This window comes from Hyaena hyaena, unplaced genomic scaffold (assembly GCF_003009895.1).
Source record: "Hyaena hyaena isolate Hyena2069 unplaced genomic scaffold, ASM300989v1 scaffold_821, whole genome shotgun sequence".
NCBI classification, from domain to species: Eukaryota; Metazoa; Chordata; class Mammalia; order Carnivora; family Hyaenidae; genus Hyaena; species Hyaena hyaena.
The window spans coordinates 713656-734810 of NW_024081452.1; the positions used below are offsets into that span (position 1 = coordinate 713656).

The 21155-nt window shown below is 34.3% G+C and overlaps 1 protein-coding gene across 6 annotated transcripts in view; it reads left to right on the forward strand.

Annotated features, from left to right (window-relative positions):
* ORC3 (origin recognition complex subunit 3) overlaps nucleotides 1–21155 on the forward strand; it is a 60252-nt gene that overhangs the window by 4534 nt on the left and 34563 nt on the right. For 3 of the 6 annotated variants that reach the window (XM_039219434.1, XM_039219435.1, XM_039219437.1), the window contains exons 2-11: nucleotides 295–349; nucleotides 4767–4864; nucleotides 6296–6440; nucleotides 9469–9573; nucleotides 10405–10553; nucleotides 11826–11959; nucleotides 13835–13994; nucleotides 15680–15793; nucleotides 19431–19564; nucleotides 20041–20104. In XM_039219434.1, coding sequence (XP_039075365.1) covers nucleotides 295–349; nucleotides 4767–4864; nucleotides 6296–6440; nucleotides 9469–9573; nucleotides 10405–10553; nucleotides 11826–11959; nucleotides 13835–13994; nucleotides 15680–15793; nucleotides 19431–19564; nucleotides 20041–20104 — 1158 coding nt within the window. Of the gene's footprint in view, nucleotides 1–294; nucleotides 350–2860; nucleotides 2882–4766; nucleotides 4865–6295; nucleotides 6441–9468; nucleotides 9574–10404; nucleotides 10554–11825; nucleotides 11960–13834; nucleotides 13995–15679; nucleotides 15794–19430; nucleotides 19565–20040; nucleotides 20105–21155 lie in introns of those variants that run through there. The other 3 variants (XM_039219439.1, XM_039219438.1, XM_039219440.1) reach the window with 3 other exon arrangements.

The following is a 21155-nucleotide window of genomic DNA, read 5'->3' on the forward strand; positions in this document are numbered from 1 at the left end:
GAGAGACAGCGTGAGCAGGGGAGGGTCAGAGAGAGAGGGAGTCACAGACTGAAACAGGCTCCAGGCTCTGAGCTGGCAGTCAGCACAGAGCCCGACGCGGGGCTCGAACCCACGAACCGCGAGATCATGACCTAAGCGAAAGTCGGACGCTCAACCGACTAAGCCACCCAGGCACCCCAAGAAAAACCTTTTAAAAATTTTGCTTATCCATAAAATAATTGGTTAATCAGATTTATCTGCTCCGTGGCTACTTTGACTTTATGCTTTTTTTTCTTTCTTTTTTTTTTTTAATAGGGCTGCTTTGTGTTTAAGCCAAACTTCAAGAAGAGAAAGATCTCTGTGCCAGTAGGTAAGATGTCTTAATATTGAGTGGCTAGTTTTCCTCCCCTAAGTTTTGAACTAACCTAACCCTAATTGAATTTAATAGTTCTCTTGTCTTAAGTTTGACTTTACTTACCTTCTTGATGTAGAAGTTATAATCAAAAGGATAAGGTACCTCTCAGGGTTTCAATCTAAAAGGGAATCCAAATATACCTTCAAAAGCAAATTAGAAAGTAAATTTCCTTCAAAGGATATGTCCCCCTTCTTCAAAAGAGATTGTCTTAGGGCGCCTGGCTGACTCAGATGATAGAGCATGCAACTCTTGATCTCTCAGTTGTGAGTTCAAACCCCACATTGGACATAGAGATTACTTAAAATATATGTAATATATATTTATAAATATAAATAATAAAAATAAAATGAAATAAAAAAAGAGGCTAACTCAGATGGGTAAAAAAAAAAATATATTGTCTTAAAAATCTCAGTGATTTCCTGGGGTGTGTTAGGGGAAATTGAGTGCAAAAGAGCAAGAGGTACTTTTTGGATTGATGGAAATGTTTTCTAGATTGAGGGAGCAGTTATATGACTGTATATTTTTATTAGGACATATTAGACTGTTAAAATGGGCATGTTTTATTATTTGTAAATTATTCCTTAGTAAAATTCAGATAAAAAATATATTATCTTTTTTCATTTATCTCCAGATATCTGTGTGATGATCATGTTAGGAAGAACTGACTTTTTCAAACAAATCATGATATTACTGTCATAAAGTGTTTATTGTACTGGTTTTCAATTGTGGCTGCAGATTAGAGTCACCTGAGGAACTTAAAAAAAAAAATTGTTTCAAGGTTTTCTTGGATCTAATTGTAGATCCCCGTGCAGTTGCAAGAAAAGGTAGAGAATTCCCTTGTACCCCTTACCCAGTAAAATCTCCAGTGGTAACATTTTGGGTAACTGGTACAATATCATAACCAGGAAACTTAACATTGGTATAATCCATTGACTTTATTTAGATTTCAACTTGGGGAACTTTTTAAAGATACTAATGCCCAGAACCCATCTCAGACCAATTGAATCAGAATGGCTGGAAGTGGTACCCAGGTGTTGGTATTTTTTTTTTTTTGTTTAAAGCTCACAGGCTAATTATTTGTACTCAGTTTTCAGTACTATAAAGAATGCTGATAGAAAAATTATGATGTGGAATTCAGCATTTTCACGTACTAGTTTTGAATTAAAAAAAGAACACCTGTATCATTGTGTGACTAAGGAAATAAATAACTTGTATTTATAAATAGGATATTTCTAAATCATCACATGACGCAAACCTTAGGTGTATCCTAAGATTTCGTTACTCCTTTAGTTTGAGACAAGCTAGGTAAGAGACCTGTGCTCAAGGTGCAAATAAAATAATGGCCATATTGAGGGGAACAGAGGGTAATAAGTATGACATAAAATAAGAATCTCGTTTCTCATGTACAGAATAAACAGTGATCTCAGATTCTATACCCTCTTAGACTTAGTGTCAAAGGAACATGAAACTTGCTGTATTTCTTGTCCTATCCCCAAAATAAAAAGTGACAGTGATGGGACTTGGAAATAGTGAACAAAGAAAAGCTACATTATAATTTTTTTAAATTTTTAAGTGATTTACTTAATGAACACATTTCTTTAATGTTGGAGATTGCTAAACTTGAAATAGTTCATTTTCAGAGAAAATTGGAAGTCTTGTTTCCCATTATCTATGAAGAAAATAGAACATGAAGTGACATCTGATGATATCAGCAATGTCATTATACTAACAAAATTGCTAACATATATTGAGTTTTTATTTAGTGCTAGATTTTTCTAAGCCCTATATATGTGTTACTTTGTTTAATTCTCTCAGCAAACTATGAGAAATGTATTGTGATTATATTGTGTGAAAGTATATGAGGATACTTAGACATAGAAAACTTTCTCACTGTTAGTGCTAATAAGTGTCAGAGGCTGGGAGTTGAACCCAAGCTGTCTGATTCCAGAGCCCCTGGTCTAACCATTTCTTGGTACTGCCTGCCACTCAACTTTTTCTGTTGAATTTCAGCTATAATTAAGACTTGTTTAAAGTTTTTAGTATTAGTAAACCTAATGTATATAATTGTATAATTAAACTTTGCTTAGTTTTTGTTTTTGTTTTTCATTCTACTGATCTGAAACCAGTAGATACTGTTTCAATATGAGAATCTTGGAGGAATTGACCCTGATTATAAGACAGATGGTGCAGGAATGAGGAAAACATATCCAGATTTTAGCACTTGCCTTTACTGGCTTCAGTTCTTGAAACAGATTGCCTGAAGAAGTAGGAAGATGCCTTACATTTTGTCCCCCATCTGTCCCCTGACCTGAAGACACTTGGATGTGTACCTAAAAGAGGACTGGTAACTCTTCCTCTCCACTGTATTCTGTGGATGACTGTGCATCCTAGAAAACGACAGGGCAGGAACGAGAGAGAGAATGAAACCGGTGGGGGCATTGACACTGTGGAGGTTCACACTGAAGTAGAGCACTGTGCCTGGAGCAGGTGGGAACCTGTCAGCAGTGAGAGCTTATATTCTCTAACAGTCTTTTTGTTAGTATTTTGATGCCATGTTATTCAGAACATAAAAAATTAATGTCTTGATTTGCTACTTTTTTATATGGATTTACTCGTTATCAAAGTAAAATGACTTTTGTTCTTTTTAAGGATACCTTGTTCTGCTTTGTCTCTTAGTAATAGTGTATTTCCTTGCATTTTCTTGTTTGCATTTTTATACTATAACCTTGTCTTATCATTTTGCCATATAATGACTTCAGTATATTCTAAGACTTTGATAAATTCAAAAAGTATTTGCTAAAAACTCTGAGTACACTGTGAACAGAAGGAAAGTTCCTTAACATAAAAGAGAATCTCTGTTCCAAACTACCAGAACTTAATGGTAGAATGCTAGTGGCATCTAAGTCAGGAACAGAATATGTATTTTCACATTATTATTGAATACTGTAGAAGTTCTAATTGTTACAATAAAATACCTGGCAGTAAACAAGAAATATGAAGTAAAGTAGAAAACTACAAAGGATGTAAAATATTTACATTACATTTGTTTAAAGGAAGAGATCTGTAGTGTTTTGGATGTGGATTTTTTAACTTCATATCAGTTCTTCCCAGGCCAATCTATAAATTTTATTTTATCAAGTCAAAATACTGTTTTAATTATTTTTGAGCAATAGCAAAGTTTATTTGAAAGAATGGCTTAAAATATTTTGAAAAAGAATGATAATGTTTGGTGGTGGTAGGAGGAAGGCCTGGAATGTAGCACATGTGAGCATGCTACAAAGCTCCAGTCGTTCAGACAATTCAGTACAGCTATGGGAATAAACGCGGATTCAAGAGAACAAAAGAAAAAGTTAAAATATAGTTCCAAGTGTATTTGTTAAGTATTTAGATAATAAGGGCATCTCAAAAGGATAGATTATTTAATAAGTGAACATTTTTAAACTGAAGGTTAAAATCCAAGTGTGAGTCATGAAATCAACTTAGTCATAATGGTTTTAAAAATAGAATAGAAAACATTCACTGTCACATGACAAGTATTGTTTTGTGGGTCTTTTGTTTTTGTTTCTGTTAAATGTGTGTTGGATTATGATATAAAATGTATTCTTTAATGTGGATCATAGTTTAAAAATTTGAAAAGCACTGGTATTTTGATAAATGGTGTTTGGATAAATGGCTAACCATTTGGAGGAAAACGTTCAAGAAGCATATAAAATAATACAGACAGACTAAAAGTCTGGGCCAAACTATATCAAATCAATAAAAGAACAAGAGTCATACTGTTGAGAATCATTTTATAAAAGAGTTCAAAGCAAATCTATGAAGCAAAGTATCCAAGGCTGTAGAATAAGAGAAAATAGTAAAGATATATTAATATTAAATGCTTATGTTTCAAATCAAATCCAATAAATGCTGTTAGCAATTCAGAAATGATAGAAAAACAACCTAAAAGTTACAGGAATTTTTAATCTTACAGATACTCTTACTTATAGTAAAAATATGGGATAAATAAAATTAAATATAAAGGATTTTAAATGTCACCTATCTCCAAACACATAAATTTTTTATATATATTAAAAATTTCAGCCCCATTCCCTACTGTGTGGCTTTGCACAGAGATTGTCTTTTTTTTTTTTTTAAGTTTATTGGCGGTGGGGGGGCAGGGTTAGAGATAGAAGGGGAGAGAGAGAATCTCAAGCAAGCTCCACACCTTCAACACAGAGCCTGATGTGGCGCTCCCCATGAGATCATGACCTGAGTCCAAATCAAGAGTCGGATGCTCAACCAACTGAGGCACCCAGGTGCCCCTGCACGGAGATTTTCTAACTTTTATTATATGAAAAAGAAACTGATTTCTTTCTTTCTGTGTTTTTAGAGGACTATTTTAATAAAGGGAAAAATGAGTCTGAGGACAGTAAGCTTCGATTTGAAACCTATCAGTTGATATGGCAGCAGATGAAATCTGAAACTGAGGTGAATACTTTTTTAAATAACTTATATTTCTCTATTACTGTAAATCTCATATATATTGCTTCCCATCTTTCTTTCCACCACTTTTCAAGAGTATTGATGAAATGTAGGTCATATTTAGCATAATCTGTATATCCTAAAAAACAGTCATGTCCCAAGCATTAAGCAGGGCTTCAGGTACTGAACATACCTTTAAAATGATAGCTGCCAAGGCATGGGGCTCTTTACATATGTTCATAGCTTTTAAATGGTGGCATTCTGTAAATTATCCACTCATTTATACAATTAAGTCAAGCTATTTTTAAAGTACTTTATTCCCTCATTCCTCCTATCCAATATCTGTGTTCTTGATGTTCTAGCTCTAAAAAATTTCTGTACCTTAGCAGATTTGTAGCTCTAGGGCCAACATCTTGAGTGGACTTGTTTTATTTGACCAACATAGTGTTGTTGTTGTTGTTCTTGTTGTTCTTGTTTTTTAAGTGCCTGTGGGAGGGTTATGCACTCTGTTTATTACTACTTCCCACCACTCTTTATTGCTTTCACCTAGGGCTTTGCTCATTCATGTATTCCATGTGACCCTTGAAAGTATACTCAAATACTTTGTGGTTTCTAGTTTAGGTCTTCATTTCTTAACCCGAATTGTGATGATCCTCCGATGTTTCTGCCTCTCCTCAGGTCTCTCATTAGTCCCTGTGGTACTGTTGGCCAAATTAGGAAAGTCTTCCCTTCAGGCAGATACAGTGCCAGACTGCAGGGGTTTTCCAGCCTCACTGTCAGTATAGCTTCTCCCATCCCGTTCACAGTGCTGCCCAATTAACCCCTTTCAACCCGGATTTAATCACACCTCTGCTTCATATCCCATCAGTGGTTCTCCCACAGGACAAAACCCAAACCTTTTAACATCAAATGTAATTTTACTGGTCTAGCCCCTTGTTTATTTGCAGGCTCATTCCCTACCACTTCTTCTGTTCTTGATGCTGAGCTGTCTGTGTGGTTCCCCAGATACTTGGTGCCTGCTTCCTTCCTTGCTCCCTCTACTCCCCGTTCCTTCTGACTTTCGCCTCCTTCATCACCTGCTTTAGTGCTTTGGCTTGCCTCCTCAGCTTAAGTTGGATGGTCCTACTCTTTATTCTATATTATCGTAACACTTTACACATGTTTTTAAATTATAAATGTTCTTGCATATGTAAGGATAAAGACCACCTTTCATTTGTAAGGTGGTTAGTAAATGTTTGTTTAATGAATAAATGAGATTCATGAGGGAATCCAAAGCAATAATGAATGGAGACTTCAGGAAAAACATTTTTTATTTCATCTATCTAATCGTTTTATTCATAATCTTTGGAATTTATGACAGTTTTCTTTCCCAGACTTGGAAAGATGCATCACATTACTACTGGTAATAATTCATAAAGTGTTGTGTTTTCTTTGTAGCAACTACAAGAGGAATTAAACAAAAACCTGTTCAATAATCTAATTGAATTTCTACAAAAGTCTTATTCTGGATTCCAGAAGAATTCGAGGGATTGGGGCTGTCAAATAAAACTCAGAGAAATTCCAACTGCTGCTCTTATTTTAGGTATGTATGGGTGTATGTTTGTTTTTTCAGCTAGTGATTTTAGTTGAGTTTTTTTAGTTAGAATAATAGAGACTAACTCCTTGATAAAACTGTTTTGTTTCTTTCATTTATAGAATTAAACTAATTATAATTTGTTTTACATACTTTCAAAACCAATAAAAGTTCCTTATAGTGATTGTACATCTTAAATTAAAAGAAATTGATCCAGGATTAGCTAGTGCTCTCCTCAACTTTTTGTCAGAAAATGAAGGAGAAATATATTTACGTTACTCTTCATCAGTTATTTTATGAGAATATATGAGATTTGAATTTGGTAATAAACCACCAGTGGGTTAATAGATTAGATTTGTGCGCTTTTTAAAATATTGTATCTTTAGTGGAATTATCTATGACCTTAATTTTATTTCCCTATGCTTAGTTTATCAATCTTAGATTATTCTATAATATTGTATTAATTGTTTATAAGGGGGTTTGAATAAATTATATATAAATTGCTTTCAAAGTGCAGATTGTAAATTTCTTAGGTACTTAAATATCCATCATTAATATCCCATTTAAATGAAACATCTGGCTACAGGATAATGGAAAAAATTTCTTTGGAATACTGGCAAATTTCCTTATATCTTTTGGAAAGAAAGTGAATTTATTTGGATTTCAAATGTACTCTTCATTGCATTTGCAATTTGTTATTTATTAAAGGTTTGTTAAACTAGTGGGTACTGAGATAAGACCTTAATTCTGTTGTTTAATACTGCCTGTTAAAAAATTCATTAGAGAGAGAGAACAAGTAGGGGAGGGGCTGAGAGGAAGGGAGGGAGGGAGGGAGAGAGAGAGAGAGAGAGAGAAGAAAGAGAATCTCAAGCAGGCTCCAAGCAGAGCTGTCTGTGCACAGCCTGGCTCGAGGCTTGACCCTACAAACTGTGAGATCCTGACCTGAGCTGAAGCCAAGAGTTGGATGCTCAACCAGCTGAGCCATCCAGGTGCCCCAATACTGCCTTTAATCCTATTCATTACCTAAATCTCATTTCTGATGTTTATGGCAATACTTAGCAAAATTTAATGTACCTACAAATAACCTCCAAGGAATCTTAGTAAATGCAGGCTTTCATTAATAGGTTTGAGGAAGGGCCTAAAACTCTACATTTGTAACAGACCTCCTGCTGATTCCCATACTGCTGATCCCAGGACCACTCTTTGAGTAACGACACAAGGAATAATTTTTATAATACTGTGAACATCTTTTCAGTGCAGCCTGCACTTAATTTCAAAACCCTTTTCATTTATGTATGAGAAACAGAGACCCAGTGATGGCCTGATTATACTGTTTGGTGCTTTGTTTCTCTATTGCTAGGTTACAACAATTGGGAGTGGAGTGGGGAAAATATAATCAAGAGGGATGGCTTGATAGATTGTTGAGAGAGCACTGTTTAAATCCCTCCTCTGCCTACTGCCAAAAGGAGAAAAGAAGCTAATGGGAATCTTATATTTCAAAGTCAGTAGTCTGAGGATAACATTTTCCCAGTTAAAGACATTTTGATTTTCTTGTTTCCGATAGACAGTCCGTTGTTGTAATCAACATAATGTTAAATAGCTTATAAAGTCAGTCAGTGAAAGACAAGATGAATTGGTGTTTTGCTAAACTCCCAAATTTGTTCAGAGATACAATATCACAGTCACAGACCATAATACACGTTAAGAATATCATTTTGATACTGTAAAAACAATCTATAGTTGAAGAATGTTTAGGCACAGTTACACATTTTCTGTTTTCAAAAAGATACATGCTCCTTTAAAAGTAGTCTGCCAGGGCACCTGTGTGGTTCTGTTGGTTAAGTGTTAGCTCTTGATTTTGGCTCAGGTTATGATCTAATGGTCCATGAGTTTGAGCCCTGTGTCGGGCTTTTCGAGGAGCATGGAGCCGGGTTGAGATTCTCTCCTCTCTCTCTCAAAATAAAAAAGTCTTAAAAAAATTATTAATCTATTTTGAGAGACTGAGAGAGTGCATGCAAGTGCACAGAGCAGGGGCAGAGAGAGAATCCCAAGCAGACTCTGTGCTGTCACTGCAGAGCCCTACTTAGGGCTTGCTTGAATCACAAATTGTGACATCATGATGAGTCGAACCCGAGAGTTGAATGCTTAACTGACCAAGCCACCCAGTTATCCCATAAATAACTTTAAAGGAAAAACATAGCCTGCCAACATTTTTATTTATTGGCTCTCCTGGAAAAAATTTTTTTGCTTCATGGTGGCCTGGATTTGAACCTTTTGTTTTTCTTCCAGCCAGTTGAAGTTTTATAGTAGCAATTATCAAGCAGTTTCAAGATAGCTGCTGTTGGCACCTGCCTAAGAGCCAAAGCACTTTCTAGAAATCTCAGATTGTGACGTCAAGGAAAGTATCAGTAGAAGTTTTTCCACTGTGATAGGGAAATTCCACTCCACTCTGATAACTGCATGCACAGCACTAAACTCTGATTTGTGGAAACGAGAATGAGGGGGTTAGTAAATACCTAAAGGACTTGAAGTTTTGTTTGTTTTTAGGTCCTTCCCTCAGAAATCAGCTTCCCTCGGTGTGTACTTTACTATTGTATTTAGTACAACAAGCATTAATAGGACTAGTGATTGGATTCTCCTCACTTATTAAGTCAGGATCCTAGTAAGCCCGGAATCTGTAGCCCTTATTTTTTAATGATTATTTTAAAGAGTACTTTATGAATTTGACAAAGTAATTAAATTACTCCTAAGATGTTTTCAAGGGTTAACTACACATCTGCGGTAATGTTTTTTAAAGAGAGATTATGCTAAATACCCTTTCTGACAAATAACTATTGTGTATGTTTCCAGATCTCTTTTATCAATGAAGAGAACTTCATTTATGCAGTATGTTTTCTTGATTTCTGTTATTAATCATGGAGTTTTTGTTACTCATTTTAAAAATATTTTTATTCAGTAATTCACTAGACATGTTTGATAGCCTTGTTAAATTATTATAATACAAATGATGGTATAATACTGATGTATTATCCCATAGGTGTGAATGTTACTGATCATGATTTAACATTCAGAAGTCTAACAGAAGCCCTTCAGAATAATGTCACTCCATATGTAGTCTCGTTACAAGCTAAAGATTGTCCAGGTACAGTATAAATGCCCTAATAACCTTGGTGAGATGTTACAGATCTCTTCTGACCTCTCTCTCTCCACCCCCAACCCGCCACCCCCGGCTTTTGCTTTGTTTATCCCTTTTTATTTGTGGGTAGAGCATGGCACAACATTTGGATAGGGTGGGGTTTATTGCCTATCATGGTAATGTTGACTCTTGCAGGACTCTTTGCCACCTTTTGCTTCCTTTATTCCAGCCCCACCCCTGCTGTATCAGCTTCACTGCCAGTAATAGTCTAGATGTTTTATGAGATGTGTTTCCTAACCTGGTAAAAGTCTAATAAGTTGGAAGGTTTGGGATAGGGAGCTTAGAATTAAGGATTGGGGAGCTCTTATTTAGCCCAACAGAGAATAGACTGTGTAGGTTCATCTTTTAGCCTCAAATCATCTTATTTCCCTACTCTGAAAGACTAGCGTGGTAAAAAATAGTCCATTGCCAGAGCTAATATATATGAAACCATTAAATCATAAAGGATATGGACACTAATAGAGTAAAATGGGTTTAGATTTGAACTGACATAAGGGCTTTATATGCTTATATTACTTTCACATTCATAATCTGATTAGAACTGATTAAGTCAAAGCCCTTAGGACATCTTTTAAAATGACTATAAGGAAGATTTGTAATCAGTACAATAACTTATGTAAGTAACACTTCGATTGTTTTTAGAGTCCTTAAAAATCTTGCTGTCTAGAGTAATTTAAATATATATAGTGTATATTTACAACATCTTATCAAGAAGTTGCAGATGTTTCATATTTGTTTTAAAGGGAAATCAGCTTTCTTACCTTTTATATTCTGCAGATATGAAACATTTTTTGCAAAAGTTGGCCTCACAATTGATGAACTGCTGTGTAGATGAGGAATCCAAAGAGGAAGGTATTCCAATCTCCCAGAAAACGACATTTTATTCAATGGATTCTCTTTCCAGCTGGTATAGGAGTGTCACACAGGTAAATGTAAACTGACAGTTTTTTCTTTGGAATTTGCGTATGATTGAAGAGGTTTAGAATTATATTAAACATAATGTTCTAATAAGAATATGCTTATATACACTAGCTGTTAATTAATGGTAGCTACTTACTTTTCCTAGGGCTATTAGAATTTAAAAGTATTCTTTTATCAATATGCAATCTAATTCCTGGTAAGTGTTTAGGTTCTATTTTACAAGGCCATTTTTTTTTTTTGTGGGAGAATGTCATCTAGTGACAAAAACAGCATCAGGAATTGGTTCTGTTGCAGATTCTATCTCTGTGACAATGGCTATGACTTTACTATATTATCTCTTAGGTTCCTTAGTATTTGCTTTTGTGCGGTTGAACCATGCTGCCAGTTCCCATTGTCAACTTAGTCCTATGAGAAATAGTCATTGTTAAAAAATCTAATTTGTTCCACATTTAGAATTCTTGGGGAATAAATGGTCTATAAGTAAAGTATATTCAACAATAAATAGTTAACTAAAAGAAGTTCCATTTTACCAACACAGTCTCTGGAGAGAATGAATAACCTGGTTGATTCATGGATAACTGTACCATAAAACCACAGCTTCAGTTTATGATGCTGTGTAGCCAAATAGTATGGGAAAAAATACTGTGGTAACATTTTCTGATAAAATGTACTTGCTGAAGTCAGCGGTAAGTAAAGTTTCATTTTGCTTTATGTAGGAATTAAATTGGATCTAATGCTTATCATAATGTCTTAATTTGATCCACAATTTTAAATTTTCTAGAAATCAGATGCTACATGCAGTTTATGTCAGATATCTTTAAAAGATTGAGATTGGACCAGATGCTATTAAAGGTGCTTTTTAACTTGAAATTTAACAGTAGGAAAGCAGCAAGCAGTGTAGTTTATTGTGCTTTTTAATTAAAAATACTAGTTCTCACCTTAAAGCAAAGCAACATATAGCATTCTGCTAACAGAAAAAATAATTTATAGAAAATGTTCTCCCCATGCTTTTTATGTCATTTTTCTCAGATAGCAAAAAATATAAATATTTCATATGAGTTATAGATTTTACTGAACCTTTTACTTCTTGGTTATTATTCCCATGTGAGACACAGAAAGATTCTGCTAATAACTGTTGGAATGAGTTTCTCTTTATTAAGTGGGAGAAATAAAAGAAAAAATGTTACTCTAAAATGTAAAGGGAGATATAGTGTTATAGCATTGTTTCAGTGGTAAGGCTTACTTTTAACTCCCTTCTTTTTACAATGACTTAAAAGAAGACAGATCCAAAAATGCCAAGGAAAAAGAGGACCTCTTCTAGTCAATGGCAGTCTCCTCCTGTTGTGCTTATCTTAAAGGATTTGGAAAGCTTCACCACAAAAGTACTTCAGGACTTCATAATTATCAGCAGGTAGATGATATATCACCTGGCTTTTACATAAAATTCTTTTTATTAAGGAAACATGTAACTTATAACTTGAAGAGCAACCTTTTCCAGAGAAAATGAATGTCAATTTAATCTTAATTTTAATACCAACTGGATAGAAACCAGAATGCTTTCAAATTCCTTATAATTGAATGTTCAAAGACCTCCTATCAGATTTTCATTTGCTTTTTGATCCAAAAATGAGATCAAAAGACTAAAGTTAGCCAGTTTTTAATTAGTATGAAAAGGCAATATAAAATGTAGTTTCTGTCACCAAGGTCATCTGTCTCTTGCCCATTAAATGGATAAACTACTCCAGGTTGAGATATATTTGTCAGATCTTATTTTCTAAAAAATTTTTTTAACATTTGTTTATTTTTGAGAGACAGAGAGAGACACTATGATCAGGGGAGGGGTAGAGAGAGAGAGGGAGACACAGAATCCGAAGCAGGCTTCAGGCTCTGAGCTGTCAGCACAGAGCCCGACGCAGGGCTTGAACCCATGAACTGTGAGATTGTGACCTGAGCCAAAGTTGGATGCTTAAATGACCGAACCACTCAGATGCCCCTGTCAGGTCTTATTTTCTGATACCTATCCACCATTAAAAGCTCTGAGTTACATATAGCTCTTCTGAGCAAGTATGTTTTCTAAGTAATATTATCTTACATAATTTTTATAGTGAGAAACTATTTTCATGATCTCATTGGATTTCCAAGGCATTCCTGTAAAATTCAGAATTGAACTAACTGTATTTAAAATCCAGTGACCTGTATTTCCTATGGTACCTTTTTAGGATATAATTTATTTTGGATTTTTCTATATGTTAACTTGCTTAATAATTATGGCTAAATTTACCTAAAGCTACATATGGTGTCATAATTTATTAATATTCTTAAAATTACTATTTTAATAGTGTCTTTTTTCCCCACATGAAAACTAAGATTTCTAGATCCTAAGACTTTTCTTAATGCTTAAACTGAACTGCTTAACATGCTTGAAAGATGCACACTAAGAATGTTGACAAAAGAGCTGTACTTTTGTGGACCTTAGACTTGTGACTCCTTTTGCCATCTAAAGTGAGGACGAACTTAGAGCAGTAACAGAACCAGGCACTCCACTCCTGTGAAGGTAGAACTGCATATAGCTAGAATACTGACAAGCAATAGTCAGCAGGAGGGAGCAAGCAAAATCATCAGCCACATAGCTCTCAAAGATAGTGCTCTTTTACTCTGTGGAAGTCATTTGTGTTCATACTAGTAATACTAAGAATTACTCATGTCCAATAAGTTTGAGTTAATGCAGGGAAGCATGTAACATTTTTAAATGGTGTCCATTAAAAATATGTCTTACATACGTGTAAGGAAAGTTTCCTGTTTCTTAGCTGTTATGGATAGCTGGGTGACATAGTATCTGTTAGAAATGTACATAAATAGAATAAGTTACCTTGAAAAATGTAAGATCCATGTCGCTGAACTCTTAAAGCTTAGACTGGATGTCTGTTAGGAAGACTGTAGGTAGAGCTCCAACTTTGGGTGAGAGGTTAAGTTGAATGTCTAAGTCTTGTAGCACTTGAAATTGTATAAACTTAGAGAGGCACTTGATCTCTCTGGACCTCTGTATTCTTATTTATAAAATGAGAGTATCTGTTAATAGATTGATTTCAGAGCTAGAATGTCTGAGAAATAACAATCCATATTACTTTAACAGAGGAAAATAAGTGACCTAGAAAATTTTAGTCTTATACAGCAGTGTCTTATGTAGTAGGCATTCAAATAAAGAGGGTCTTAATTTGAAATTTGATATATTGAAATATACTTGCTAAAAAAAAATATCAATTTTGTATTTTCCTTTGAAAACCAGTCAACATCTACATGAATTTCCACTAATACTCATTTTTGGAATTGCCACATCTCCTATTATCATCCATCGGTTGCTTCCTCACGCAGTATCATCTCTGTTGTGCATAGAACTATTCCAGTCTCTGTCCTGCAAGGAGCACCTGACTACGGTACTTGATAAGGTAAAAAGAAAAAATTGTATCAGTGAAATAGGATGAAAAGAAAACAGCCAAGAATAGATGATAAATGTGAATGTTAGTGATCAATTTCTGAATCTCTCAGAGTATGATATTGAACACATTTCTTCACATTTTTTATATATAATGATTTCTATAGGGCATAGTATTGCCTCTTTAGACAAAATAAAAGCTTTGTAAAAAGAATGATTCTGTTTGTCTATACTACCTACTTACTTATCACTCAGTCATTATTCAATGGAAAATTTTAGGTTTTTAATAAATTTTAGTAGAATTTAATGATTTCCTAAAAACAGTAACAATATATTTACTCTTATATTTTATTTAAAATTGAGGGGCATCTGGATGGCTCAGTCCATTAAGCATCCAACTTGGGCTTGGGTTATGGTCTCGCAGTCTTGTGAGCTTGAGCCCTGCGCTGGGCTCTGTGCTGACGTCTCAGAGCCTGGAGCCTGCTTCACATTCTGTTTCTCCATCTCTCTCTGCCCCTTCCCTGCTCTCTTGCTCGCTTTCTTTCTCTCTCGCTCTCTTAAAAAAAAGCAGTAAAAAAATTTTTTTTCTGCCAAGAGGAGAAAATAAATTCTAATATTTCCTTAGACTGTAGCTCTATGTTTCTACCTAAATTAGTGTTAGTTCTCTTTCTGCCTTAATTATTATTGACCTTCCACAAATTGTTGCTAGACTTAACTCTTTCAAGGTAAGCTTTATATTGCATGTGTAAGATAAATTATGAAAAACTTTCATTTATTTACTAACCACTTCTACATTTCTTTTCCTGTGAAGCTGGTATCTGTTTATGGATACTTGGGGAAAATTTTTCCAGCTACAGTATTTAAAATTGCTTGATTGTGACCAAGTGCAGTTGGCTTTCTATAACTACGTTTCTGTTTTAAAAGCCTAGTATGACTTTTCATTTTCAGGTATAAAATCTTCACTTTAGGCCATTGAAAATTAGCTAGATAATACTATCTATATGGCTATTTTATAGTTTTTAAATAGACATCTGTTAATTTGGGGTTTTTCAGTCAATAGTGCATAATGTGTTATTCCTCATTAATGTGTATAAGTTAAGGATGAAAGAGAAATTTGATAATAATAATTACCAAAGCCTACAGCTTCTTTAGTGGCTTCTGGTGGGAGAAAAGGGATTGTTTAGTTAATAGATTGTATTTTTTTAAATTAGCAATTAGATGAAAGATGATGGACATCTTTGATTCTGAAGATATAGTATAAATAGCTTCATTTTGTTATGACTCTTGTATAAATAAAAGGTTTTTTTTTAATTTTTTTAATGTTTTATTTATTTCTGAGAGAGAGAGAGACAGCATGAGCAAGGGAGGGTCAGAGAGAGAGGGAGACACAGAATCCGAAATGGGCTCCAGCCTCTGAGCTAGCTGTCAGCACAGAGCCTAACATGGGGCTCAAACCCATGAACCGTGAGATCATGACCTGAGCTGAAGCCGGCCGCCCAACCGACTGAGGTACCCAGGCACCCCTAAATTAACTTAAAGTTTTGGTTAATATTTGAACTAAACATAATCTAGCTACTATTAGAGCTTTCATAGTTACTGTGTCATAGTATCATTCTTTGCTTCGTTATTTATACTTGATATTTATGAAGAGTAAAGACTAATAAGGAGTGTGCCCTACTCCTCTTTTATCTCTTTCAGCTACTTCTTACAACTCAATTTCCCTTTAAACTAAGTGAAAAAGTGCTACAGATTCTGACCAACATCTTTTTGTATCATGATTTCTCAATTCAAAACTTTATAAAAGGACTTCAGGTAAGAAGACACTAATGGGTGTGAAAGTTCATAAGCTAATTCTAAATAATTTGCATATAAAAAACATTTGTAGTTCTGGGCCATAAAAAAATAGGCTATGGGCCATAGTTTGCTGTCCCCTGCTCATATACGTATATGTATTGAATTATATTTATTCTTACGTTTTGGGGATGCATTTTTAATAAGGCTTCATGAATTACCAGAAGAAAATTCATGAACTCAGCTTAATAGTATCTGTTCTAGTCTAAAAAAGGAACCTATTCTCCAGTTATTTAGAAGTTAATATTATCTTCTTCTCTTGGCATCTACTTTAAAATACCTTAGCAAAGTGTAGTCATTGTAAATACATGCCTGTTAAGTTCCCTAAAACCAATATATCAGTAACTTTCACTACAGAAGTGCAATGTTATAATATCTCATATTTGTGTAGTACCTTGAAGTTTATCAATTATTTCTCCTATGTATTTTTCCTCCACGTAAAACACTATAATGCTCTCTTATGGCTAATATATGTCTTTTTTTCAACCCTACTTTTTAAAAAGAGTATTTTAAAGCAACAAAATATTATTTATCTTAGTAATATGTGAAATGAAATGATATTGAGATACATTTCTCATTTGCTTCTCTCATACATTTTAGTTCATTCATTTATTTACTGAAAAGTATTTATTAAGAGACTCCTATAAACCAAGAACTGTGCTGAGCCCTGGGGATACAGAGGACAAGGAAATCTCTTCGTTCAAATTGCTCTTTTGTTTAGTGAAGAGGCAGAATGGGAAATTACAGTTTCCATTAGTCAGTGCTATGAAAAAAACGTGTGAGGATTCCATAAGGAACGGAAGTAGATCCTAAGGAATAGGGGCTCCCCAGATTAAAATGGGAAGTGCGTTCCAGGCAAGGACCACAGTAGAGGGTGAGAGATCTGTTGGAGGACTACTGCACTGATCTAGACAAGATATAACAAGGGCGAAACTAAGGTTGTGATAGTGGAACTAGGGAGTAGGAAACAGATTTGGGATGAGATAGAATCAACAGACCCTGGTGACTGAGTGGATGATAGGATGTATAAGAGAGAAGCATGTGTGATAGACACACAGGTTCTACCTTGGCAGATGGATTGGAGGTTGGTACCGTATATTAAGTATACATGTTAATATAAACTGAAGAGCCAGTTAGAAAAAGATGAGTTTCTTTTCCTATGTGGCTAACTTGAGGTATGTTGTGACAATAAAGATCTGACACTCAGGAGAAAAACCTGGAAATAAATAGAAATATTTAGGATTTATCATTAAAAGGTGGTGGTTGAAGTCACTTGAGGGTGAAGCAGCATCCAGAGGAATGAGGAAAGGACTAACATTAGAATCTGATGGTAAACTGACAAATAAGAGTAATAGAAAAGGAGACTGGAAACAGTAAGGAACACTAAAAGAAAGTAGAGTAATACTGAAGTCAAGAGAAGAATGAGCTTTAGAAAATAGAAACTGTAGTCTCAAATATCATTGAGAAAGCGAGTGAAGAAAAGGATAATTCATCAAATTCTGTAATCTCTCAGAGTCTCAGTTTTCTCATCTATAAAGTAGGGGATCAGATTAGATGATATTATAGGTTCCTCATAATTTACTAAGGACCTCCTTTGGCATGTTACTAAGTATTTACATTGTTTCATTAATGGGTTACTATTGGCAGTTTTGCAGGTGAGAAAACAGGCTTAGGTTAAGTAGCTTGGGTAATATCACACAGCCTTTAAGTGGTAGAGCCATTAAACCCCATTAATTTGTGATGGGAAACTCTTATTTTCTAGTAACAAGAATATGTTTTGTCCACTATCTAGAGAAACTGTGTAGTATCAAGGTGTCTGGAAAAACCAAATTGGTCATAAGAAGGTTGCTTAGGAGTCAGAGTTTTTAGCATTTGAATAGTCTTGTGAGATATATCTTACAAGTTATGGTAGAATCTGGAAAGTCATTCCCCCTTATACTGTGGGAACAACAGCATTTTTAACACTTTATCAGATTTTGTACCATGTTTTTCTTCATGAAATAAAACTGAATTTAAAAAGATAATCTTTTTCTTTATTTCTCATTTTTCATTATTCTTTATCAGAAGCTTCTACCATTGTTAACATTTTTATTAATTCAACAGACCAAATTTTTTCACTGATTTTAGATGGGTGTTTTCTTGTGAGTATTTGGGCATCTATTAGACTCTCAGGTCACACCCCAATCCCATCCCTACCATATGTACTGTTACTGTAAGTGAGTTGCTTCTGCAGAGAGTTGGTCTCTCCATTCATATTAGTTTTTTCTTTTAAAAAAAATTTTTTTTTTATAGTTTATTTTTGAGACAGGCATAGCATGGGGGATAAGGGGACAGAGAGAAGGGGAAGACACAGAATCTGAAACAGCCTCTAGGCTGAGCTGTCAGCACAGAGCTGATGTGGCGCTTGAACCCGTAAACCATGAGATCATGACCTGAGCCAAAGTTGGACGCTTAACCGACTGAGCCACCCAGGTGCCCCTAGTTTCTTCTAATATATACTTCAGACATTAAAATTTTCTGAGCTTGGCCACAAAATCAGAATCTTAAAATTAAAGATATAGAATCATTTATGCATTGTTTGCAGTGTTATTGTCACATCATTAAATATATTAGTGCCATACTTTTGCTGTTAAAAAAAAACCTTAATGTACTGTTTTGGAAAGGGCCCATGCACCCCAGTGTTTATAGCAGCACTATTGACAATAACCGAAGTGTGGAAAGAGCCCAAATGTCCATTGACAGATGAATGGATAAAGAAGATATGGTATATATATATATATATATATACATACACGCACACACACACACATAATGATTATTACTTAGCAATCAAAAAGAATGAAATCTTGCCATTTGCAACTACATAGATGGAACTAGAGGGTATTATCCTAAGTGAAATTAGTCAGAGAAAGACAAATATCACATGACTTTACTCATATCAGGAATTTAAGGTACAAGACAGATGAACATAAGGGAAGGGAAGCAAAAATAATTTAAAAACAAGGAAGGGGACACAACATAAGAGACTCTTAAATGCAGAGAACAAACAGAGGGTTGCTGGAGGGGTTGTGGGTCGGGGGATGGGCTAAATGAGAAAGGGGCATCAAGGAAGACACTTGTTGGGATGAGCACTGGGTGTTATACATGGGGGATGAATCACTGGAATCTACTCCTGAAATCATTATAGCACTATAGGCTGACTAACTTGGATGTAAATTAAAAAATAAAAACAAAACAAAAACCATTTAAAGTAAATAAGAAACCACTTAAAAGAATCTGCAAGGAGACTGTTTACTTGATTTGAGTGCTCTGGAACCTAGATCTTAAACATATCTTGGCCAGGTCTATATTACAATGATAATACTAGAGGGATTTATTTATAAAGACCACAAAAAGATTTGTTAACAATAAAGTTACTCTGGAATTAGAATGACATTATATAGAAATACACAATTTACTTTGTACTGTTTTTTTCCCCAAAACAAAAGGTTTCTAATATCATTAAAAAAAAAAAAACCTTAAAATTGAACACAGGACAAAAGATTTACTGCCAAATATAACATATAACAAATATATTTAATCTTCACATGTCTTTCAGCTTTCTCTATTAGAACATTTCTACTCCCAGTCTCTCAGTGTCCTATGCTGTAATCTCCCAGAAGCCAAGAGAAGAATAAATTTTTTATCAGAAAATCAATGTGAAAATATCCGACGTCTTCCATCATTTAGGAGGTAAAAAGAGAAGTGCATATTTAACACATTATAGAGTTTGGGATAAAAGAAAGGATCTCAGATCTAGCTATTTTTGAAGTGGGGAAAGGAAAAATAACCATTTTATTTAGAGCATAGTAAAACCCTTCCGTTTTCACTTGTGACATTTCTTTGTTGGATTTGAAAACTTACCATAATGAAAAATATTTCTACACAAGGATGTAATTTGTAGTTTTACAGAGCTGCTTTTATAAAGAATATTTCCTGATTCTGGAGTTGATGGCTTTTGTTGATGATTCGATCCCTAGATTCTGAAGAATAGCTGTTTTGTGGAGTTAGAAATTACCATAAAACCATGACTATTATCTTGAATTTATTTTTGAGAAGAAATGAAAGAATTTGGCCACAAGTCTAAGTAATTCTTTTCTTCATATTGTAGTCAAATCTTTAGAATGTTTAATTTTCTCTCTTTGTGTATGGGATGGTGAAAATTTTAGGTATGTGGAGAAGCAAGCTTCAGAAAAGCAAGTTGCACTATTGACCAATGAGAGATTTTTGAAGGTAGGAATGTGGATGTATTTGTTTCAGTTTTACTCCATGAAAAACAATATGCACATAAAATTTATTCAGTGAATTTATAAAACATATCTGTCCACCCTAATATGCTTTTCACAGTGAATTAGTGGGTCTTGGTAATCATATAGGGGTGTGACTACTGAAGGTGACATGAAACTTTAGTTCTAAACAATGACCTTTTTTATCAAGAAAAAATATTAAGTATAGAGTTATCCAGAATTTTTAAATACTTTGAGATCTCAACTGTATTTCTACACGGCAGTTTTAGAATCTGCAAGCAATTTTATTTTAATGTTGTTTTAAAGGCTGTCATAAATAAAGGCACATAGAAGCCATGCAGCTTAAGGGTCCACTGCTAAGTGGATATTGATTTGATTTGGAAAAATATTATATAATGATTATACAATGCCAGAAAAAAGTAATGAGCTTAGAAAATTAAAAGTGAGCAATACAACGTACGGAATATCAAAAGAAGGAGGGTTTTTTTGTTCTTTCTTGAATAAGTGATAGTCAGACATGGTACATAATTCAGAAGGCAAAGATAATATACAGTGAAAATACTCCCACACACCTTTATCCTCCAACTTCCTACTTTGTCTTCCTAGATACAGACAGTGTTACTAGTTTCTTCCTACTTTCTCTTCCTAGATATAGACAGTGTTACTAGTTTCTTATGCATTGTCCTGGAAAGATTTTTCACATATACAAGGAATTTTACATATTTTAGGAGTTCCCTTCTTTCTGTTACAGAAGATAAGTATATTATATACACTGTACTGCACCTTGTTTTATTTTGCACTTAATGTTGGAAATCACTTCATATCAGTACTGAGTGTGGTATAGTACTTTTGGAATGAATGTACCTTCATTTTACATAGTAAGTCCCTTAATGATGGACAATTAGAAATGAATAGTGTCCCACTTGTTGTCATACTCTTCATGCCTTTTTTAAGGAAAAAGTTGTTAGAAAATTGTAATAAAATTAAAAAAATTTTTTTTCTTTATGTTTTATTTATTTCTGAGAGAGAGAAAGAGA